We start from the raw sequence: 26,262 nt of genomic DNA on the forward strand, positions 1-26,262 counted from the left end.
GCTGTTTCTAGAAGGTGGAGGCCGGAATGCTAGGCAGCCAGAAACCACATGTATCCAGTCTAGGCAAGCTGATGAGAAAGGCATTTCATGAAACCAAATGTGGATCTTCTGAGTGGGTCTTCTAAACATTTTGACCAAGAGTTTTTAGATTATGAGATTTAAACCTAAGGTATTGAATTGAGGTACTTTTCTGAATCTTATTCCTCATTTTTTAAAAATGTCCACAGGTCTTTTAGTTAGCTTGGCTAACACATCAGTTGCATAGAATGCAGTTATTATATTTTTTCCTGAAAGAATTAGATAATTTAAACCATGGAAATCAAATCAGTTTATATATCTATATTGTCACAAGAAGCAGACATTATTATGTGAGGCTGGGAGCAGTGGAGGATTTTGGACCTGGCATTCATTTAAAATCTCTCAAGGGCCTTCTTGCCACTATTTTCTTATTTTCATAATATGGACTCTTTCTTTCATGTAAAAATGTATTTTTGGCAATAAATTAAATGTGTATGTATGTCTTATGCCATAGATTGAGTTTAGTGTTAACTGTAAAGGTTTACTGGAAGAGAAGGGAGTATTTACTGGTAGGGACTGCAGGGGTAACTAGAGGTGAAAAGAGGCTCTCAAATGCAGGCATTTAGTACACAGATCATCCTCACAGTTATTCTCACACTTGCTTTCTCAAAAATAGAGCTAAAGAAAGTAAAATTAAAATAGCTAAGAGAAAATCCTTAAAATACCAAATGAATAGAAAATATAGCATTAGAAAGATACAACAGCCACAAAAAATTAGTTCCACTAAAATCAGTATGTTTAACTACAACCCACTGTAGGCCAAGGTGGCAGACCACTGTACACGTCCTGTTCTGCTGGACTGTGTCACTGCAGAGTTCCCTGTAGGATGCTTTGAGCCATTAGTGGAGAACAAAGACCAAAGCCAAAGTCCATACTGAGTTTTGGCATCTTAAACTCAGAATGTTCTGTATGGTAAGCCAACTGGACTCCCTAAATCTTTTCCAAACTTGTTGCTGACAAACTACATCTTTTCCCTTCCTATGCTGTACAAGTTTTTCTATTTTTAATCCAAGGACAAGGTTTTATTTTCACAAATGATTTGGTTCATTGTTTCAGACCATAGCTATTCAGACTCTGTGATCAAGTGCCTTTACTTTGCCTCCAAGTTTTTGGTAATCTACAAAAGTTACCTTCTGTATCCTCCTTCAAATTGCTGGTAAAAATACATAGGACACAACTTGTTAAATTACAGTTTTAAAGGGACAAATGCAATTGTAGTTCATAGAAAAGTGTTTGTTTTTTCTTTTTTCCAGTGTTTCTAGAGAAAGGAAAACATGACAACCCTCATTCTTTGCTTTATGGGGGTAGACACCTTTTTCCTGGAACCCATGAGAGGAAACCTTCTGGAACTATGGGAGGGGAGGTGTGTCGGGGTGAGGGGTTCTGCTGGAGGATTCATTATTTAGACAGACTAAGGCTTGTCTAAAATGTGGTGAAGAGCAGAAGAGGCAGAGTAAGAAACAAGAGGACTGGACAATGTCCCCAACAAGGAGGATTCCTCGTGTCAGAGTCATCTGTTGCTGCTAATGTTGTTTTTCCTTTTTATCCAAGTAATAACATAAAGAACATGGGCAAAAATTGCTTTGCAACATCATGGCAAAACACTACAGCTACAGCTAAAGCTTGGCAGTTTTGTAATGGACAGGCTTATGCTGTCCATCTCACAGAAAAGAGGCAGTAGGAAAAATTCTGCCCCACCACCCACCACACACTGGGGAGGTCATTACGACACCTTGTTCAGGCAAGAGGGAAGAATGAGAGAAAACATTCTAGAAGTTCTGTCAACATATAACCATCCAGGTCATAAAGAACTGAACCAAATACAATAAAGTTGAAAAGTCACCATTTCTATAGTGAATACTGTACTTTAATTCAGATTTAATTAACAAGTTCATAAGCTATTACTCTCAAACAAAAACTTTTTGCTAAAGGAAAAAAAAAGAACACATACAACCCAAAGACAATTTGATTTTACTTTATTGAATACTATCACACACACAATATTTACAGATGTAATTAAACAGAATGTATAAGATTACCAAGTGGAATATTTTCAAAGTTCATCTGAAACTCTTAATGAAAATCATCAATACATATGTGTTACAATACAATAATAGAATGTAGAACTTTTCAGCCAATATCATGATGGTTCATTTAATAAAAACTCTCTTTTCAAAAAGAGGTAAGTCTGAGGAAATATAAAAAAAAAATTCAGAAAAAATATTTCCATATCTAGTTATAATCTTCCAGCTTTTCTGTAAAAAAAATTATAGACATTCTCAATTGCATACATGACTATTTTCTTTAATACCATATTTAACTTTTAGCATATTGGAGTTGTTTTCCTCTTATCGTATTTTCAGCATAGGTTTAAATGTTTTTCTTATGTTTCAAAAGGAATACAGAATCTAAATTTAAAACCACATCTGAATATTACTTTAAAAATAGCAATGAGGCACGTGGCCACCATTATTACCTTGGCTTTTTATTATGGCTGGTCCACGGAAGGGAACCACATGGACAACAAAAGTGAGGGAGTCCTTTAACCAGTTCTAAGTGTGATTTCTTGTAGATGCCAGTTGCTTTCACAGACATCAAGACATCAGAAATACAGCATCTACACCTGTATGTCTGACAGAATACTAGGCATCTGTGGGCTAATGGTCCTAACTTCCATCTATAACAATAGTCTTAGACTAGAACCACAGAAAATGTAGGGATTATGGTAGCACAGTGACATATGAGGGAGAGTTAACTTCTCTATCCGCACAAATGTAAAGGCATTTCACTCTGATTTTCTGTGAGCTAGATTTACTACCCATACACAAAAGTCAATAATTCTAGCATTTCTGATCTTTAAAAAGTAGAGAATGTGCTATTATACAGAGTTTATTTTCCTTTGGGAAAAAACACGGTTCTTCAAAACATATTACTATCATTTTTGGAAAAACTAGATATTAAAATGTAAAGGATCTAATAGTATCTACTCATTTGAAACGTTTCAAAATCAGTGTGTCAGTGATAGTAACTTCTATGTGAAAACTCTGAAAAACTAACTTAATAATCTGTAATGTATTCATTTTGTTAGAATAGCACCACTGAAGGGACTGATAAGCATGACTTAGAAAATCTAATTAATAAATACCATTTATTGTCCACTATGTAAAAAATATTCACTTGCTAAAAAAGGTTCTGGAAATGGTAGTGGTGCTGGGTTTTGGGGTTGGTTTGTTTGTTTTGAAGTAAAATTTTCCCTTATATGCAATAAACAGATCTTTTGCTCAAGAAATCCATTTTTCAGATAATATACAGGCAAATTTCAGAATGTCATGAATTATCATGTAAATAACTAGAATGTAAATTAACGGTGCTTGAGGGGCCATTTTTAAATACAGAAAGTATGCCTATTCGTGAACAGTATAAGTAGTTGAAAAAATATATACAAAAATGAAGGTTGAAGTTGAAACAATGGTATAAAGTACACTTGCAATCTAAGCCATGGTAGAGAGCATCTTCATCTAGTGACTGACTATTCAATGTTAACATATGCATGCATCTATTTTTTAGAAATCACATATACAGGCCAGGCACGGCGGCTCAAGCCTGTAATTCCAGCACTTCAGGAGGCCACGGCAGGCAGATCACAAGATCAAGAGATCAAGACCATCCTGGCCAACATGGTGAAACCCTATCTCTACTAAAAATATAAAAAATTAGCTGGGCATGGTGATGCACACCTGTAGTCCCAGCTACTCAGGAGACTGAGGCAGGACAATCGCTTGAACCCGGGAGGTGGAGGTTGTAGTGAGCCAAGATTGCGCCACTGCACTCCAGCCTAGTGACAGAGCGAGTCCATCTCAAAAAAAAAGAAAAAAGAAAAAAGAAAAAAAGAAATCACATATACATATGCTAGATATGCTTCTATTAAATGTAAATATAGCCAGGTGCAGTGGCTCACGCCTGTAATCCCAGCACTTTGGGAGGCTGAAGCGGGTGGATCACTTGAGGTCAGGAGTTTGAAATGAGCCGAGCCAACATAGTGAAACCCCACCTCCAATAAAAACACAAAACTTAGCTGGGCATGGTGGCAGGTGCCTGTAGTCCCAGCTACTCAGGAGGCTGAAGCAGGAGAATCACTTGAACTCGGGGGTAAGGGGGAGGTTGCAGTGAGCTGAGATCGCACTACTGCAGTCTAGCCTGGGTGACAGAGTGAGACTCCATCTCAGAACAACAACAAAAAAAATGTAAATATACTACTATAAATTTGAATTTTTTTCTAAAGCACATATTTTCTTCTGAAAGTTGCCTTATACCAAAATACAAAACACTGATGATTGCTGTGTCTTGGTTAATAGTACGTTAATGTCAGGGGCACATAATAGCTTTCCCAAAATGCATACTTACCTATATGGTCAGTAGTTGATCATTTTTCGAAGGGCATCGTAACACTTCCATTTGTCTGGGATGTAGAATGGTTCAAAAATGTGAGGAAATGGTGTGTCATAACCACATACTCTTGATATAGGAGCCTCTAGGTTCAAGAAACATTCCTCCTGCAGACAGAATCAGGATGGTTACTTCAAGAATTTTTTTTATTCACAGAAGTGAAATAGTGCAACTTAAAATATTTCACTCACTCAAAATACAATTGTATCTAAGGACATTAAAAATATTTAAGTACACTGTAATATGAAAAAAGCACGTAACAGCATGTTAGCATGATCCCAGTTTTACTATGTGTTTTCATGTATGCACATGCATTATACCCGTATATATATCTATTGTCTAAGCCAAACTGGGATAATATCAAACATGCTGTTCTATGAATATAAATGGAAAGAATTATAAAAATTCAACAAATGTTCACAGTAGTTAATTCTGCAACATGAAACTGGCAATAATATATACTTTCTCATTTCCTGTTTTTCTGACATTTTATACAATGAACATGTATTACTTTCATAATAAATGTTCGTAATTCCTCCATGTCCCAGCCAGACTGAACTTCTATCAGTTACTTGACTGTGTTCTCATCGCTCTCATAGTCTGGCTTCTGTAGATGCTGCTGGGTCTCTGGCCACTCACACCCCAAGTCCACAGCTCTTTGCCTGACTGATGTGTGTACAAATCTCAGGTTATGACCTCAGGAATCACTCCTGCTGGGAAGCCTTCCTTGACAGCACCTCCACAATCCTACAGGGCAGATGAGGGAGGGGCTTCTGCTCTGAGCTCCCAAAGCACTGAACTCGGCATAATCCATTGCAGTTGCCCAATTATCTGTCTTCCACGAGAGACTATGAGCCCCATGAGGCTAGAGATCTGGTTTAAACATGTAAAACCTTAACCCCAGTAGAACACTGTAGAAAATTATTTTCAGGAGAAAAAAATGTTACTCAAGTAAAATATTCAAATTTGAATGTATTTTGAAATAGGGTCTCACTCTCTCGCCCAGGCTGAAGTGCAGTGGTGCAAACACGGGTCACTGCAACCTCGACCTTCCAGACTTAAGCAATCCTCCCACCTCACACTACCAAGTAGCTGTGACCACTTGTGCACACCAACACGTCTAGCCTGCCCTCCCTCCCTCCCTTCCTTCCTTCCCTCCCTTCCTTCCTTCCTTTCTCTCACTCTCTCTCTCTTTCCTGTCCTTTCTTTCTCTCTTTCTTTCGCTCTCTTTCTCTCCCCTCCCTCCCTCCCACTCTCTCTCTCTTTCTTTCCTTCTAGAAACGGGGTCTTCAACTCCGGGGGCTCAAGTGATGCCCAGCCTCACCATCCCAAAGTGCTGGGATTACAGGTGTGAACCCCCAAGCCCGGACTGAAAATAAAATGTTTAAAGAGTTAAAAAATTTAAGAGATATGTGATTAAACTATTCTGAGGAAAATAATATTACTTTTAACATTCACAGCTATTACCTAAAATGAAACCTTGGTATTTACTCACATGTTTATACATTGTCTTCCTTTATAAAGGATTTAAGGAGGCCCTTTTTTTTTTTTTTTTTTACATATTATACTATGTTTACATTTTAATTTGAGCAAAATTTTTACATGAAGGAATCATGATACTTCATGCTTTATCCCTACCCTCTGTGTAATTTCTTCCAGTGACAAGTGTATTGGGGCAGAAAGAAAATGCAAACAGCACAAATTAGCTCCAAAAAGAACCTACTGGACATTTACAGACCTCCTTTTGGCCCCAATAACTATCACGATTTACAATATCAAACACCAAATAAGTGTTGGTATTCCCTAGCAACTGGAAATCTCCACGAACAACTTTAGGACTTTTAATACACACGGTTTAAAGAGCCACCTAAGAGATTCCACTACTAATAAGCTGAAAAGAGATGACAGACTGGGTGGATTGTTTCTTGTTTGCAACAAGTAATTTTAAAGGGTTTTAAATTGTCAATCTGGGATTAAGTCGGTTTTATTACTTTAGCTGACACAGGGCTGTTTTTCTATCTTCCCTGAATACTGAACTCTTCGTAAACAAGCTATCCATGGAAAATTAAAGGCAAAATATTTTACTAAACGCCTTTGATTTTATACCTGTTATAAAATGGCTATTCTCTTGAACTAGTAACTTGGAAAGTTGGCCTACCACAAGAAGATCTGCTGGTATTTGTTAAAATCACTCCTTTCAGCATAATGACTAACATCATCAAACTGGATTTTTATTTTTTCAAATAGCAATGCTCCTAACTCCTCAAGAATGCAAGCCTCACTCTTTCCAGGAATACATCTATATGTTTGCATGAGCATAGGAAAACATCTGCTGTGAAGACACACTTGAACTGTAAACAGTGGTTACCCTTTAAGGCTGGGAATGACAAGGAGGTGAGAGACAACTCCACGTTGTGCTTTATAATATATTGTTTTGGTTTTTCGAAAACAGTATTAATTTTGTAATAAACGATGCTGAAATGAAGGAAAACAATAAAGTGAATAATGGTTTTCTCATATGAATAAAAGTTCCTGTTTTATGTGACATAAATTTGTGATTTTACACATACAGCTTCCTTAATTTGGAAACGATGACTGTAAATTATGTAGCATTAAGTTGTTCTTAAACACTATTATAAGTATATAAAATGTAAAAATCATGGAAGATAATTCAAGGATATATAAGAGAAGACTATGAATAGGGTGTTCAGTTTTTTAAAGAATATACGCTGACTGACTGAAACAGCTTGAAATTGTCTTTACTAACAAAAGTACATTAAAGAGCCTTAAGTTATATTTTCCACGAACTTCAGTTTACACTTATTTTTAAGCAGTTGGAAGTAAGACCCTTAGGTCAATTAAGCAGCTGTACAGTTACTTCTCACTGAATTGGTTCACATATAAATAATTTATGTGTAGTATGTTTCTTTGCACTACCACCAAAACAGAACACCTTTGTTCCGCCTCAGTGTTTTCAGGAAGAAGCCGTATACATGTACATACGTACGTACATACACACACACACACAGACACACACACAGAAAAACAAATACTGAATCTCATTGGCAAGTTTGTAGATTAATGGAGACAAAGTTTCTCTCCATTATAAATACATGAAGCCATAACCATAGCAACCACGTGCCCTGAATTTTCATGACAACTCAGATTAATCATATTCTTCTGTTCCATATCTTAAAAACCATATTTGATGACTTTTCATTCAGAAAAAGTAAGCCACATAAATTGGGAATTAAGTAATGGCATAGCCTACAGGGCTGCTGGGAGACTTACATGTATTATGCAAAATATGGGCTAGAAATGGGGAGTGTTCGTTTCTGGTCTTTCTCCCTACAGAGCTGTGTATGTAAGCTGGCTCAGGCCATGTGGAACAATGACAGATGTGGCTGTGAGGCTCCAAAGCAGATTATAGTGTAACATGTAACCAGAAGCAACGGACAGGCACCTACAGAAACTTTTCTCTAGCTATTTGGGGTCTAAATTGTACCCAGAATCCAGTAAGAAGGACTGAAAATGAACCCCAAAACAACGATTTAGTACCACCTACATATATTCTGTTGTCATATGTGCTTTCACACTGCCTGGTGCTTAAAGTAGATATTTCTTCCAAAAGATGCATGTGAAATTTTAGAATATAATATTTGAATTTACCTCTGAATATGCCTTTTTGCAACAGGAGAATTTTCATTCTAAATTATGTTAATAATAAGAAACCAGGCATGGGCTAAATGAGTTACATTTTATCTCATTTAATCATTTTAACAAATCTATGAAGTCAGTATTATACTCCTTTTCACAGGTGAGGAAATAAAGATAAAGGAGGTTGCCCAAGATCAAATCTCTACATACACAGCCAAGTAAGATTCAAACCTGACTACAATGCCCACTTTCTTAGTCACTCTTCTGCAAATTTTAAGATACTACTATTGAGAATAGCAATGATAAGGGGAAAAAAATGAATTAGGAATACAAAAGAATGGTAGTGTGAAGGCAGGTTGGGATTATCAAGGTCTGACAACATAGCCTTGAGGGGCATATGAGTTAAGTTCAGTCTTAGAAGCCTCTTTCACATATAAAGAAAGGTAGAGGCTAAGGTATGTGAAGGAGCTGAAAACACAAACTTGATCATGAAGGTAATACACAGAGCAATGAACAGATGGTCCTGGGTACTGGGAACCTCCTAAGCCACACTAAATGATTGTAATAAGCATAACTCCAACTGTTTATATATTAGCCATCTGGATTGCTATGCACATTATAGCCAGAAAAGAAAGCAAACAATGTGAAATAACAATTCCAAATCATTACAATCATAGACACAGGCAAAATAAATTGTCTTCATTTGACTATTTTCTGTAACAAAATAAAACAAAACAAATTTATCTTTTTGTTTTGTTTTATTTTTAGAAAACAAAGTATCTTGTTAAAATTAGGAAGGACAGAGAACTTTAAATTTTAAGAGAGGACAAGTACAAATTAAAAGAATAAGATCCATTATGGTTTTAAGTAAAATATATTTATGAGGCTTTTAAAAATTAAGAGTACGTCATTTATTCCCATGTTTTGATGAATGTAATATGTTACATATTACATGTACATAGATTCACATATATTAGGGTTTTCACAGGTTTCCTTGGGATCTCTCAATATCTAACCCTATTTCTTCATTCAAGTTTTACGTATGTCCATCCCTAATTCTCCTTGTCACAGTGTCACTGGGGTTACATCACTGAAATTTCTGTCTCAGGCATTACACATCGTGGCTTAATTCACCCTCAACTTTTTCTTTTTTTTTTTTTTATGGCAAGGTTTCATAATATAATTGATACAGCATGGAATCTGGAATTCTATCTGAAGGGATCTTTGTTCTATTGTGATTTAACCTCCCCGAGGTTTGTACTGTTTATTCAACATCAAAATAGAAGTATTACAATTCCCCATTACTGCATTTTCCTATTGTTTTATGACTCTATTGTTATCTTGCCTTTATGTCTACTAAGATTCTGCAGCAGCATATAAAATGTACCTGGTTTCATGCCTGACATGTCGTTGTGCTCAATAATTGCTAGACTTTACGAGTTAAAGGTATCCCATATTTATAATAAACACAAAGTATTTTAAATGATAGACCAAATTACCACGAAAGACAAAATTCAGGTACACAGAACGGTCAAACCTGAAAAGCAGTATCCGTATGGCACAATGCCTAAACAGCTATCATTTATTAAACACTTACTAAGCCTAAAACGTGTAAGAAAATACCAAAAATACATAAGGACTGCATGAGGAAGAGGGGTGGAGGGCACTGCTAGAAAGCCTTAATGCACTCAGGCCTCTAGGAAAGGCAGTGTCCGGTGCTGCCCCCTGGTGGGGAGCAGGATGCCCAAACACTAATTGCTGGTTCTGGGGCGTTGGAAATCCCTCCGCGCACACAAAGCGCCTATTTTCCCACTATAGAAAAAGCGGCCTGTCAGTCAACTTCCGAAAAGCTACGACTAAAAGAGCCCAATAGACAACTGGATGTAATGAACGTATACACACTTTAAAAAACAGAGTCAAGAATAAAGACCATCCAATATCATTTGGTGTGTTTTTAAAGCAATCATTTGCTTTTTGTTTTTTAATGCAAGACAATTTCAGGCTCAGATTTCTTTCTAAGAACAATTTTGGAATAATTTTTACTCAGTTCTTCTGACGGAAAGTTGGCTACAGCCCATTGTGCAAGACTATATACCATCTTGAGCTGGAAAACTGTGAAGAAAAGTTCAAAGTGAGATCGGAAAATTAGAGGTCTTTGATATATGTTCCCACTTCTTATATGGCTGGTATACACTGATAAAGTTCCTTTCTTTTCCTGCAAAACTATTAACTAATTTTTCTAAACATTTAACGGAAAGCCAGAAAAGCAGGACATTGTAATAAGAAACATATCATAAGTCAAAACAGGCATACGTTTCCTGTAGGATTATCTGATAAATCAGAATTTTATGTTCCTCCTTGGACCAATGAGAAACACCATTCCACAACTTAATTTCCAAGTAGTAACCCAGAAAATTAACATTTAATTTACTTTGCAAACAACAAGGTCCAGGTTATTTCATGTAATCATTATACTACCACAACACACTTAACTATGAAAATATACTTTATTTGGACAGGACTAAATTATAAATATAATGAATAAATATACAGATAATATAAATTATAAATATAATGAGTATTGAACAAGACATATAGCGATCATGCAGCTATAATCTCTTCTGTAGGAAAAAAACATTAAGCAATAGCTTTAAATGATGTGTGAATGTGCTTGCTTTTAAACCTAAATTGGAACACCATTTAGTGCTTAATTATTAAATTAATAAAACAGCAGATATTTTGCTTCTAGATGCAATTACCTTCTAGAGGTCATGATTAGTAGTATAAGAGTTAAACTCTAAGAATATGAGAAAAACAAAACCAGTATTCTAAAATGATGTATAGTTGATACTTTTAAAGTCCGTGAACTCAGAGATTTATATTTGTCCTAGTTATGTAAGGCTAGACATCACTCAGCTTCCAAATATTATCACAGAATATTTACTTTAAATTTGTTTTAAATCTGCCATGAACATTTGCCCATAGTCAAAACATGAGTTTTAGCAAATGAGAAAAAAATGATTCTGGTCTCTTGAATCACACTTTCTCAGCAAATGAGTCACAGAAACCTGTGAAGGCAGTATGCCAACAACTCCAAATTAATTTCATTACTGAATTAAATAAACACAACTTTACGAATGTAAAATATTATTTTTCATTTAGGCTAATGCTTTAAACAATACATAGCATATTTGAAAAATAAAGCTTAAAAATATATTAGTATGTACCAATTTTTCAAGAGCATGGATCTATGAAATTAATTATTTGGAAAGCAGAGTCTCTAACCTACCCCCGAACTAATATGATGCTCCCCCAAATGTTAGAGGAATGCTTATTTTATTAAGACCATGCACATGAGATATACAGAACAAACGCTCATTGATATAAGGTCTCTCACTCTTAAAACACAGCTGAATCATATAACTGAGTAAGACAGTAGATGAATAATATAATTTCACCCAGATTTGTATAACACTTAAAACATTATTATCAAGCCTATTTCAACAATGCTTCTATGTAAAATCATAATCTTGACTAAATTAAAATCTGAGATCTCTATTACTTAACTTCACTGAACCATCTTCAATGTCTGCTGACTTAAAAAAAAAAAATCCGTCTCTTCCTCTTTAATGCAAATTACTGGCAATTTGTATTTTTTTTTTTTTCTCTAAGATTTCTTTCCACTAGTTAAAGAATGGAACAGAATCCTAAATTAGGATTTTTATTTAAACTCAGATTCCATTTTTAAAGTGGATGCTTATTTTTTGAAGTTAGAAAGAAATGTTATTTCTGATCTAAATGGGCTTCCCTGGATACAATCTAGCTACCTAAAACAAAGTTGGAGAATGGTGTTAACACATGCATAGAAATAATTAGTGATTCAAATTCAATAGCTGTGTCAGAATAAAATCATACATTAATATAAAATTGTCAGAATCTCAATATATTACCTGTAGAAACTGAAGTAAATTTTAAAATCAAAATTTAACATTAAAGCAATAATTTATGTATTAATGTAGATTATTAAAACAATTATAAGAATATGAATTACTACTATTTTCTAAAAGCCATAGCTTTATACATTTTGCTATTTTAAAATCAGAAATAAGCAACAACAAGGAAGTGACAACTCATTTCTGTAATTTATAATCTTATATAAAATCACTTTTTAAAAAAGTACACTGTGCTTATTGTGGTCCAGAGAACATACTTAAATATTTTAAAATATTAACTCATTTCAATTTTTATAAAATCTAAATTAGTGATCAGACTAGCACCTCATCTAAACCACTTTGTTTTTCCAGGTAAAATCTGTAAAAGCTTGGTTCTGCTTTCAATTTCTCCCCTGCATACAGTCTTGAACTATCACTCAGTTTCTTCACCATTTTCATCTGCAGAGCACTGTGAGAAACAATGGCAAAAAAAATTGTTCTTCCCTAAATTTCTCTGCAATATATTCTGTTTATTTGCTGCAGTCGGTCTCTAAAGATGTTTGAGGCTTTAAAAGTTCAAAGACTAAAATTTAAATTCTTTATGAGATACACTATGTGCAAGTTTTGACATTTAAAATGTACTGGGCTACCATGCTTTTGTTAAAACACTTTACATTCAATAAAGAGGAAAAAAGGCAATGCTCTCAAATTTCCACAGACGTTGAAGCTTCTCAAATTTTATAGTTCAAATTCTTCCTATAGAAGAAAGCACTGACGGCAACGTTTGAAAGTGGAATTTCCTTAGAATGTGGAAGCATAATGATAAACATAAGCGACTTGCAGTACTGGGTCATCTCATGAACAATCGCTCTCTGTAAGGTAGGATTTCTGATGTGCTTGGCACCAATAAATGTAAAATACTCCTGAAAAGTGGCTTTTGATGATCATACAAAGCATTCAATTTTTCTTCTTGTTCCCCCACCACCACCAACAAAATTCTTCATCTAGCAGTCTAACACCACCAAATGGTATTCTGAAGACAGAAATCAATCCTGGCTAAAGCAACCAGACAATTCCTTTGTCTCAGGAAAGAGAAAATATATTCTTTTAGAATTTGAAAGATTGGAGCTACATTAAGATTTCTCGTAAAACTTGTCACTGTCCCAATTTTGCAACCTGTTTTTAAGTTTGAAGACTAATTAGAAAATGAAACTACTAGAATAGACTGATTTCTCCCTCTCTGGCACCATCTTTCTAAAAAGTATGAGAAGCCAGATAGTTTTTGAAAGGATTAAATTAGACAAAATAGAAAGTACATATATATATAGAGAGAGAGAGAGATGACTGAAATATTTGCTATTTTACAAATTGTAATCTTTTGATAAAACACTTTTATTTTACTGCTTTTTCCCTTCTCTTTAAATATGCTAAATTTCTTTTAGTGTATGTTTAAAAGAATGCAAAGGACTTGCTAAACATAAAAAAGACAAGAAAACGGGGAGGGGAGAATCTATTTTTATCTACACAATGCCAAAAGAGATGTACCAATGTTTTTACTAAAATTAAATTATTTTTTTTTTAAAGTTAATCTTGGGTGCCATAGCAACACAGCCTTTAAAGCTTGGTTTTGCTCAATGAATAAATCAGACCAAGTCATTTTTCAGCAGTTTAATTCCAGTCACCAGATCACTGCAATTTTACTAATAAAGCACGGCAGAAATAAATGTTCTATACTATCATCAGTTATTAGGGAAATGTAATCAGAAATTTGTTAATTGAACCCCATTAGCAAATTTATCTTTGTACTCTCAAAGTTTAATAATTGAACAAAGTAACAGAGCAAACAAGTTTCTGGCAGGAATATCTGACCTAAGAAAAAATTGCTTGAAATTGCTCTATTATTTATATGCAGATGATTTTTGCTAGCATGATGCGTTCAAACTATTCACTAAAACACATCTAGCAATTGTAATTATTGTTTGTATCCAATGAAAATAAACGCAGAATCCAAAATATACTTTTCTACTATATTTACCCTATGGTTCAGCTTTAAATTTGGTTAGTATTTTATACAAAGAAGCTTTTCAGATTGAATGCCTTCATTTGAATGCACACATTTTCACGTTCAAATTTCAAGAATTGGGAGACATTTCAGAATTAGGGGAAAAATACATGTGCCTCCTTTTTTACTCCGATAATTGGGTAAATGATATGCTGATAAGATGAACCCAGTTTTATGCCTATTTTCACAAAGTATATATTACCTGCTCAGTATAGACAATTTCTAATAAATCTGTTAAAACCATGATCCATTAATGAAGAGGTAGTTAGTGACTGGAATCTGGTTCTGGATACTTTCATAGTTAAGTATAAAATATAAAATTAAAGATGCTCAGAGATACTATTTATTAATAAATTTAGGTAAACTAAATGTATATAGTTCATATAAAAAGCTATCAGTGACATATTTTGTTTAGATGAACCAGGGCATTTACTTAATAATTTTTATCTACTTACTTGGGGCTGAACTACATGAATTCAATCATGTCCCTCAATTAGGAATTAGAGGCTACCAGAGGTAACAGGAGTTTGTGTATTTGTCATTCACCAAAGATAATGACTTATATAAGCACCCAGGGACACACTAACAATTCTGTGCATAATTGACACATCCCATCCTGGCAGAAATCCAGAGAAACAACATGGAGGCATATTGAAAAAAATGTATTTGCCCATATGTCTATTTTAAAAAAGGAATATGTACATGTGTATGGAAAACAACAACAACAACAAAAAACAGATATTTAGTTACCCAGACTAAATACTAACCACACAGATATTATTTAATTATAAATAAAAATAGCTATTTATATAGTCTCCTTTAATCCTTTCAACAACTTTATGTAGTAGTAAAGACAAGTAAGAAACTGAAGCTGGGAGAGGTTAAGTGAGGTGATCACTATCACATAGGTGTACAACATTTGTTGGTATATGCACCAAGTCTCCTGGTTAATTTTAGGTGTATTGCAGAAGATTTTAAAGTTTTCATAAGAGTCTTGCTTGGATACAAGGGGAATTCTGCACTTAGTGCTATTATTGTACCTATGAAAAAGAAACTAGTGGAATTATCTGCATGTTTATGTCAAGTCCAATAAGGATTTTAAGAACATGTATAAAAAGCTTAGCAGTTTAATTCCTTTTTGGGGGAACTAGGGGGTCAGTCATTGGGGAATACAGGGTCTCTTTAATCAGAGTTACAGCAGGTTCCATACAAATTTGTACTTTTTTTTTTTTTTTTCTTTTTAGTACTTGCTGGGAAGATGAGCAAATAACAGGAAGGATGGACACGGGTGGAACTTTCTGATTAATTCCTAGCCGTTTGCCTGCGTGCAGGGCATGAGCTGCCACTTGAGTTCTAAAACTGGTTTTGAATTCTGATTTGAACCTGATTCTGACTTGAGATTTGATGGTGAACCTATGGTAGGATGTATGTTTGAAACGTTTCTTTTTTACTGTAAGGGTAAAAAAAATCATCAGAGTGCTTCATCAAGAAATTAAACTTGTTCCCTCTCATTTATTTCCTTATTTATGGCTAGACAAATTTAGGTAACTAAGTAATTTGATTAAAATGTGACAACTTTTTGATAGATTAGAAAATATTTTAAATAAACATAGTTTACAAATTTTATCCTAGCCTTAACTTAAACTGGAATATAAAAATTAACCTCTCCTCTCAGTAAGTATTTTACAGCTATTCTCCACAGTTAATTCACTTTGTAGAACTCTAATACTAAAGAACAAAACTTCAGGAGTATTTAAAGAAATGTCTTTTGAGTATAAAATTAAATTTCTTTTTTTTGCAATTAAAGTAACACATACCAGAACAAGTCATTGCAATTAAATTAACCTTAACATGTAAATACAAGTGCAGTACAGGATCTCACTGTCTCAGACTGCACTCTCCAGCTTCAAGTAGTGGTTATTGGCACAGCCCTCACAGCTGGCACTGGGGTGTTTATTAAAGAGCTGTGGGCTCTCATGAGAGGTGTAAAGCTAGTTGTACACACATAAGCACCATCAAGCAGACATGGGCACATGCAGATGGATCAGTCCCCATGCACAGGTCCCAGTTGTCTGAGACAAGCATTTTAGTCATCCCTGCAAAGCATCACTTTTAAAAACTCTTTTAAAAAGTATATATGCATATAATACATCTGGGTTTATGTTGCATTAAATTTCATCATTTTTAATTCCTAGTCCCCCCAAATGAGCATGCTTACAAATGACATAACAAATCACCAACCCGCAAGGATTTTCTTTAGGTTTCTTCAAATGCTAATTATTTAGCAAATCTAATTAAGCTCAAGTGAATCACTTCAGCAGTAGGTACTTCAGTTACTTCATAACTGCCAAAAGGGATGAGAACTGTCTATTCTCCCTCCAAAGCAGTCATGCTGTGTGCCAAACTGATAACCGTTAAACACAGCTGCAGAGCAAATGTGCAGTTTTGGTCCTGTAAATACAGTGTTCACACATCAACCTGCGCTGTGAGCGATGTAGAATTCAGAACAACCGACTGCAGATTGGCTCATGTTACATGAGTATTATAGATGAGTGCTGTTTCACCCAGCACAGCTTGAGCAGATTTTGATAGGCCATGAGAGTTCCCTCCATCTAAGAATATATACTGAAACTCTAAAAACACCAAATATTGATAAATGTATTGGATCAACATCTGGTCAAAGTGGTTTTCTTTTAAGCTCCATGGCTCACATGAATAAAAGTATAAAGGTCATTTTGTGTGTTTGAGATCACATTTATGGAATGGTTAACACAAAAATCTATTATTTAATGTCATCCCTGAAGAAATATATGCTGTCTTTATCACAAATGTTTTTCCTTTAATTACAGTAGGTAAAAGTGAAAAACAAACTTATAAGCAAATCTAAGCTACAGAAATTAAACTCTTTTTATTTCAGAAACCCAATTTCCACAGAAGGAAATCCTTTTCAGAGGGGCTCTCAACTGGGTGGGTTGCCGGATACTTAAGGCCATGACTGCATTCCCTCCAGAGGCTGTTAGATCACTATGGCAACTAACTTTTCTCTATCAATAAGCAGGAGCTACAAACGCTAATATTCTGAAAAAGCCATTGCCTTTTCTGTGGCAGTAACAATATAACCCAGTTTCAAGATAGAAATATACCTCTTTTTGTGCAAAACCATTGTCTTCACTGATAATTACTAGAATTCAGCTTTGCAAATAAATACAAAAATAATAAAATCAGTCATTGTACTTCAGTTTCAAAACAAGGTAAAATTTGTGACATAGTAATCTAAGAATGGTACAGCTAAAGTGCATGTGTGTGTAGGTCTGGGCAGAAAAAACAATTGGGTATTTCGGGAGCAAATGGCATATCAGAAGGAAAGCCAGCAACAAGAAAACAACACATACTTCCATGTAGCTCTTGGAGTTTCTTAAAAGAAGCACACATTTCAACAATTGTATTTCATAACCTGTAGTTGTTCTAGATACCTAATTCTTACTGCGTAGGGTAACAAATAAACTGACATTTTCCAAATTAAATACATATCCTTCCTATTTAGGGAGGTATTTGCCAGCTTTGTCTTCACTGGCTCGAGTATTAACAGCTACATCTCTTAAGTGGTGTCTCATTTTAGGTATGCAAAAACATCACCAAGTATGACATACACAGATTTACAAGCCCAAATGGATCAGAGGTACAACGCCTGACATGGAGCAGGCATCAGTAAATATTTGTGAATGCATAAATATAGATTAAACAAACAATTCCAGTTTGTATTTCTATTCTGTTTCATCCCGGAGTGTTACTGAGCTTTGTCACTGATGACAAATATATATATATATTTATATTTATATATAATATATTTATATTATAAATTATATATATATTTATAATATTATATATTTATATATAGTATATATATATATATATCAGCAAGACAGGAAGTAGAGTGTGGATACTTTTACTTCTTAGCAATCCCTGAACTTTCAACTCATCCACTAGATGCCACGCTGGTGCCATTTTGATCATGTCCCTTTCCTAGATAAAAGGTTTTACTGGTTCCCCAAAGTTTATTCTTTATCCCTATTTCCCCCACAAAGTCCAGTAAAGACATGCACATGCCTACCTTCATTCCAAAGCTTTTTTTTTTTTTTAATATAAGATCACCTTGACACAAGCCTCTCTCTTCTCAAACCCTTGTTTTCCTACACCCTGCTATCTTCACACATTCCACTTTTCAAATTCAGCTCAAATGCCCTTCTCCAGGAGCCTTTAGGATGTTGGTACTGGTTCTTTTTAAAAATGCATTCATGTTTCGATCACTTATTACCATGTGAGTGTCCACTATGTCCCTACCCTCATAGAGTAGTGGGGGGAAGGTGTTTGAGGAGTGCTAAAAAGGAAGTAAGTAAGGGGTCTGTGATGGACTTAACAGGGAACTCTGAGTTGCATAGTATGCTCAGGAAAGGGCTTTCTAAGGTGGTATCATTTGAGAAGGAGAAACCAGATCTGCAAAGAACCCAGGAGAAGCACTCCTGCCAGGTTACACAGCAAGTACAAAGCTAGGAATGCAGAAAGGAGTCTGGTGAGATCCAGTTATTGAGAGAAGGCCTATGAAACGGCAGCACCAGCACAAAGAGGAGGGGGAGACACCCAAAGAGGGACAATGGAGCAGTAGGAAGAAGGGGACAACTAGATGCAACCAGAGGGTCTGATGACCAGTTGACCAGCCCTGGCAGGAAGACAGTAACAGATGGTCTTGATACTTTACATGGCTATATTTTATAGAATATATACTTTTACAAGAGTAGCTAGGGAGCATCACAAGACTCTCCAGGTAACCTCTCAGGGTTCATTTATAGGATACCTGGAAGTATCATTAGATATGAGTAATATTTTTGCTGGTAATCTAAGTGAGACACAATACAGTGCGTGGTAAGTCAAACACACTATCAGTATGAGCAGATCCCATGTTTTTGTAATTTCATGAAAATTATTTTATTCAGTAAAAAAGTTTTTAAGGAGCAATACTAAAATGCCCATTTCTGAGAAACTTAGAAAAATTAAAATAGGGGATTTTAGAATTGAAAGTAGTTAGTCACTGTAGTTTGTAACTAATTGGAATCCTTTCTTGGCTACTATTCAAATATATTTTCTCTTCTAGTAATCTAATATATTTATTACCATATCTAGTGCCTTAAAGATATCAATTTCTCATTTACTCACACTACTGGTTTTCACTTCCTATTTCTTATCTCTTTCAGTATTTTTTAAATGATTATGTATTGTAAAGAAAAAGGCTTAAAATTGAGTAACCTAGCAACGTGCACAAAGATTGTAATTTTTATAAATGTTGTCTATTGTTCCTTGGGCAAGGAGTAGGAATCTACCGTAGAGAGAAACAGATTTTCATCTGCTTTATCTAGGGGTAGTAAAAGAAACCTTTCTCCCTCATTGACATTCTCTCTGTGTTTTCAGTCACCAAGGCTGATTAAAATACAGCAAATTCTGAGCTAGTACTGTAATAATTTTGCTACCTAGCAACTTGGGGTAATTGCAAGTTAGTCTAAAAATGAAGGCAAAATAAAATTAGAAAGTTTTCTGTATATGCGATTATACAAAGTTCAGGAGGGTATATTTGTTTTCTCTTAAATTCTGATTTATGAGATTTCTGATGGTTTGAAAATTCTACTATGTCGCCTCTAGATAGGCACTGACCTCTTATAAAGTATAAGGTAATTCCAATCAGCTATCTTTTTATGTTGTGAAAAATGTTCCCTTTGGGAAAAACTAAAGAATGACAAAACATCTCAACTTCTTTGGGTTTAGGGCTAATACTGTATTAGAAAGGAGACAAGAGTCCTTGTCCTGAATCTGTTATCGACTAGGTGAGTGACAAGACAGTGTGGCTCTCCCTTTTCCACTCAATCAGTCACACTGCCAGTGTACACTGATCAGCATGATAATAATCAAACTCCAGTAGCTAAAAGAGTAAATGCCCTTCCTGAATCCTTTTAATAGAATATATTCTAGCATACAATGTGTGGCACGCATCAGGCATTCAACAAATCAAGGTTTACCTGAAAAATCTAATTTTCCCTTCTCTTAATATCTCTCAGGCTGAGAGAAAGAGAAGGGCTTGAAAGTCCTTAGTCCCTCAATACTGGTAACAGAAGCATAGATTGAACAAAAAGAACTTCAGCCCTTAGTTCTTGACAAAGTTCAACTCAGATGGTCATCAGGTGACCATTTTAACACTAAAAGGCAGACAAAAAGAAAAGAACATACAGATGGTCATAGAGCAAAAATGAAATGAAATGAAGGGAGGGAGGGAGATGGGAGAGGAGGGAAGGTAGGGGAGAAGGGAGGGGAGAAGGGAGGGGTGAAGGGAGGGGAGAAGGGAGGGGAGAAGGGAGGGGTGAAGGGAGGGGAGAAGGGAGGGGAGTAGGGAGGGGAGGGGAGAAGAGGAGAGGGAAAAAAGAGAAAGGAAGACAATAAGAAACATCAAGGACCTTATGAAATCATTAAAGGCTTTTTTTAGAGGCATTATCCTGAATAAATGCTGAAAGGGGCTAACTTCATAGTAGTGAGATCACAAAGTACATAAAAGCTGGCCATATTGGTATAATCTTACCACCATAAACAAAACGGGTGGGGAAAGACATCCTGAAAGAGAAGTAAGAGAATTCCTCAAATATGAGGTGCAGAGAAAACACTATTTATTTTTTAATACAAACCTAAAAAGTTGGACGAACTCTTTCATGGTGAAATGCAAAGGATTTCAAGTTTCCCGAGACCTTCCCAGCCCTGTGGGATTGTGAGTCAATTAAACCTTTCCTTTATAAATCACCCAGTCTCAGGTATGTTGTTATAGCATTGTGAGAATGAACTAATACAGTCCCCAACTTAAGAAATGTTCGACTTAAAAATTTTTTGATTTCACAGTGGTGCAAAAGCAAAATGTAATCAGTAGAAACCATACTTTACTCATACAACCATTCTGTTTTTCACCTCCAGTATTCAATAAATTACATGAAATATTCAACATTTCATTATAAAATAGGCTTTGTGTTAAATGATTTTGCCCAACTGTAGGCTAAGGAGCACATTTAAACTATACATGGCTAAGTTACAGGTTAGATGTATTAAATGTATTTTTGACCTACAATACTTTCAATTTATAATGAGTCTACTGGAAGGTAACCCCATCATAAGTTGGGGAGCATCTGTACTGTTTTTGCAACTTCCTGAAGGCTTATATCTATGTCAAACTTTAAAAAAAAATTTTTAAAACATAGGCACAGGTTAAAAAGAATATCTTGCTAATCTGAATCTTATAACAAAGAAGGCATATATATGAGAAAGTAGAAGCGCTGGAAATTGGAGTCAAGTAATAAACAAGGCTCTCATGCAGTATGTCAGTAAGCATCTATGTGACTCTGGGCAAGTTACTTCTTCTTCTTCTTTTTTTTTTTTTTTCTTTTGAGATTGAGTCTCGCTCTGTTGCCCAGGCTGGAGTCCAGTGGTGCGATCTCAGCTCACTACAGCCTCTGCCTCCTGGGTTCAAGCGATGCTCTGGGGTTACAGGCAAAAGCCACAATGCCCTGCTAACTTTTCTATTTTTAGTAGAGATGGGGTTTCACCATATTGCCCAGGCTGGTCTCGAACTACTGACCTCAAGTGATCCACCCACCTCGGCCTCCCAAAGTGCTGGAATTACAGGCGTGAGCCACTGTGCTCGGCCAAGTAACTTACTCTTCTGAGTCTGTTTTTCTCTCTTGTAAAAAGAGTTGTCCTATCCTATAAGTTTCTAAAAATTGGATGTGTTAATTTTAGTGAAATGCAGTACATGTTTGGCATACAGCGGATCTTGAAAGAAAAATCAGCTTTCTTGGTCCTATAACCTATACTACACTGTGGTGAAACAAAGTGAGAGACAGACATAAAACAGAATTTCATAGGTCAACAATAAAGGTCTCAAATGCCAAATCTAAGTGATGCCTCAGCCTGGAGGACTACAGAGAAGATCTCCAGGATACCTCTTTCATTTGTCAAACAGTAGCATTCAGGCTCTGCTATAGTAACCTTATGGCGGAGACTCTTTCCTGAAAAAAAGGTAGTACCACATCTTTAAAAATAATTTTTTATTTTGAGGTATTTTAAAATTTAGATAAAAACTGTGAAAATAGTACACGGCTTTCCCATATATCCCACAACTGGTTTCCGCTATTGTTAATATTATTAACATCCTACACTAGTATAGTGTATTTGTCACAATTAATGAACCAGTATTGACACATTCACTAAAGCCCAACCTATATTCAGATTTCCTCAGTTTTGCCCTAATGTCCTTTTTCCACTCCGGGATCCCATCCAAAATCCAAATTACATTCAGTCCTCTTGTTTCCTTAGTATCCCTTGGCTGTGACAGTTTCTCAGACTTTTGTTGTTTTTTGATGACTTGGACAGTTTTGAGGATTACTGGGCATATATATTCTGTAGAATATCCCTCAATTGAAATTTGTCTGGTGTTTCTCTCATGATTGAACTGGGGTTATGAGATATTTGCTCATGTATTTTTAATCCCAAACTTTAATACCAAATCGAACAGAAATAATTGAAGTTTGACAATTTAAACTTCCGAAACTGCTTTGAGATAAAAAACCATTTCTTAAGAATGTGATCACCCCCATCAAATGGATTAACTCAAACGTGTCATTTACACTGTGCACAAAAGAGTCCTAAAATCAATAGTTATGAGCTTTATCTTACACAGTTTTTAGACTGTTAACTATTTTATTTCAACTGCTAATTTCATTTTGCAGGAGGCTTTGACAGTCATTTAAACTCTTACTGGCATTTGTTCCATTTTTCAGACAAATAGATTTCAGGGTCTTGAATGACATATCGAGCAATTCCATTTTTCTATACAATAGTAACCAGAAAAGGTAAAGCTACACATTTGCCTGATAATCTCCAGAAATGTCATTATAGAAGTCCTAGATTCTGCCATAATATCAACATTATGAAGTAATGGTTTTTTCAAAAAAGGATCAGTAAGATGTGCTACAGATTGCTATATGCTACAAACCATGTTTGATCTAGTAAATTATTTGATATTTATTATATTCTATTCTAAAATACCACAGATGTTTTTTTCTCTGAAATATTTGATGCTCAGAAAAATATCAGTACTACATAGTATTTTCTATATGTTATTCAAAACTGTCCCCATACAAGAGCACTCATAATTTGCACATGTAATATAATTCATTACATTGAATCACTGTGACTTCTACATACATAGTGGGTAGTATTGGCTGTCTACCAGGATCCATTCCCATCTTCCTATGTACTTTCTTGATTGACTTCGCAAATGAGCATATTCCACTCCCCCAGCCTCAGTTACTAGTTGAAATACGACCTTAATGGTTTAATCAGGGTGAATTCAGAACTCTTGCTTAGAAGTGCTGGAGCCATATGGCCACCATGAGGGTATATGAAAGAAAAGGACGAGGTAACCACTAGCAGAGGGAGCGGGATAGCAGTATGTAGACAGAGGCTGGGGAGAGAAGAGAGAAGGGAGGGAAGTGAGAAAGGGAAAGGTGTATCAAAATTAACTAGGAACTTTTGCCAAATGCATGTTCATCTCTAGTTCCTAAATTGCTGATACACTGCCCTAAGGGAGTAGCTGAGACTCACTGCTATATATGCTAATGTATATATGCTAGAATGTTCTTTCTGATGGGAGTATGTTGTATTTCCTGCTAGTTCCTTGAGTTACAGTCCCATCTCTTTTCTGCCTTTCACTATCAAACCTTATCAAAATAAGTCTACATTTCCTGTCCTGGGTTCTTCCTCTCCCTCTCATTCCTACCTAATTAGGCCCTGCAACACTGTCCTATAGTAGCTTTCATACTTAGCTGCACATTAAGATCACCTGAAGAGCTTTAAAAATAGATGCCTGGGTCCCACCTACAGAAAGTCTGATTTAATTATTCTTTGATATGGTCACAGTATTAGAATTTTAAATGCTGGCAAATTGTAATGGATAACCAGGACTGAGAACCAGTTCACTGCTGAATAGCTATTATAAACGACGTCTGAATGACCTAATTCCGTGATTTTTTTTCTGAGCTGTCTCTATTGTAAGATGAAAGGGTAGGGGGAAGTCACCATATATAAAAAATAATTTTGGGCTGGGCGCGGTGGCTCACACCTGTAATCCCAGCACTTTGGGAGGCCGAGGCGGGTGGATCATGAGGTCAGGAGATCAAGATCATCCTGGCTAACACGGTGAAACCCCATCTCTACTAAAAATACAAAAAATTAGCCAGGCGTGGGGGTGGGCACCTGTAGTCCCAGCCACTTGGGATGCTGAGGCAGGAGAATGGCATGAACCTGGGAGGCGGAGCTTGCAATGAGCCAAGATCGCGCCACTGCGCTCCAGCCTGGGCGACAGAGCGAGACTCCATCTCTAATAATAATATAATAATAATAATTATTATTATTATTTTGCTTTTCTCACTAATAATTCCATAAGGTTGGAAAAACTGAAAAGGAGCGGCAAAATCAGTGTGAAGAAAAGAGCTCTAGGAATATGAAAGTGAGTTATGAGGGCGAAAGTGTGAGAATTCTAAGAGAAACACTGGATGAGAAAGTGTATGTTAGGGAAACACTGAAGGGGAAAGAGTTAGAAATCACTCTATGAAAAACCGGCCAACATACAAATTCCCCTCTACTGTAGAACAGTCTGAATTTGTCTATATGCTAGAAGGTAAGCTCATTTACTAAACACTGATTAAGAAAAGGGGTTTTAGTATCTTAAAATTCATGTATGTTGGGAGGGGATATCTATGTATTAAAAGAAAATACGAGCTCACAATTTATCACTTTTCTGTGCAGTTACAGAAACAAAATTGATAATTAAAAAAACCAAAGTCAATTTGTAATTTGTGTTCACAAACAACACAATACTTCAAAAGGCATTACTAGCAGAAAACAAATGAAGAAAGTAGGTTTGTGTAACCAAACACAAAAATATTATTACAAACAGACAGCTAACACCTATGGAGCATATATAAGATGCTAGTATTAAGCATGTGACATTATTTTATTAATTGTCATGAGCCCTATGAGAGGGGAGAGCCTTCATCATCCCCTTCAGAGATGAGGAAACTGAGGTTCAGAAAGGTAAGTGACTAGTCCAATTTACGCACTTTGCGTATGGCAGAACAGTATTTGAAATCAGTTCTGTCCAATTCCATAGCATGAGATCTTAACTGTTATACTCCACTTTTATAAATTACAATTGATTCATCAAGATTAGTTACAAAATTTTAAACCCACAGGCATTCTCTGCTGTATTCAAAAAAAAAAAAGAGAAGAAGAATCATTAGGAAAAGTAACAGAACATTTGAGTTAATTATAAAACAGTAAGAACAGAATGCAAAAGGTAGTTTAACAGAAGGTGTAAAATCCAGAGTCACTCTGGGGATTCTCCATAAATGCTTATTGGTGATGATGGAGGAATTAAAATTTTATACTATTCTTGATGAATGCTATTTTTGCAACTTTAAAGTCCTTCTTTTGTGAGTATATTTCCCATTAATTTTGCTTTTCATTTACAGACAAATGTAGGTCACTAAGCCAAAGTCTCCTCTAAGTAAACATGGCTAAGGGGATCCCAATTTCTAATAAATCCACTTTAGAAAACACACATGTCTAAGAGAGAATGTGTGAGAAGCTGGCTTCCATGGACCTGATGAATGGTACCATTACCGTAAAGAAAAGAGCAATGATGGCAGTATTCTGCATAAGTACACACCTTTTAGTTGTTAAATAATATACATATAAACATACAGTGAAGACCCAAATAGGAGCATCCCTCCTCTTAAATGAATGCTCCTTGGAGCAAGTACCACATTCTATTAATCATTGCTTCTCTTGTGCTCAGAAAAGGCAGTAGACTCCATGTAAGTATCTTCTGAGCTTACTTAATATTAACTACTACAATACACATACGAAGTCAGAAAACACATTTGATTTCATGGTGGTATTTTTCCATCAACTGCAGGTGCAATTGTTTACATTTTACAAAAT

General features: G+C 35.5%; 1 protein-coding gene across 1 annotated transcript in view; it reads right to left on the reverse strand.

The window, feature by feature from the left end:
• Window positions 1–2,037: 2,037 nt before the first annotated feature.
• The window catches only part of BCKDHB (branched chain keto acid dehydrogenase E1 subunit beta), a 259,485-nt gene continuing 235,260 nt past the window's right edge, over window positions 2,038–26,262 (reverse strand). The window contains 2 exon segments of the mRNA XM_033235574.1: window positions 2,038–2,333; window positions 4,483–4,631. Of these exon segments, the coding sequence (XP_033091465.1) occupies window positions 4,491–4,631 (141 nt within the window). The 3' untranslated portion in view covers window positions 2,038–2,333; window positions 4,483–4,490.

Source organism: Trachypithecus francoisi, unplaced genomic scaffold, assembly GCF_009764315.1.
Source record: "Trachypithecus francoisi isolate TF-2019V2 unplaced genomic scaffold, Tfra_2.0 Lachesis_group15, whole genome shotgun sequence".
Taxonomy (NCBI): Eukaryota; Metazoa; Chordata; class Mammalia; order Primates; family Cercopithecidae; genus Trachypithecus; species Trachypithecus francoisi.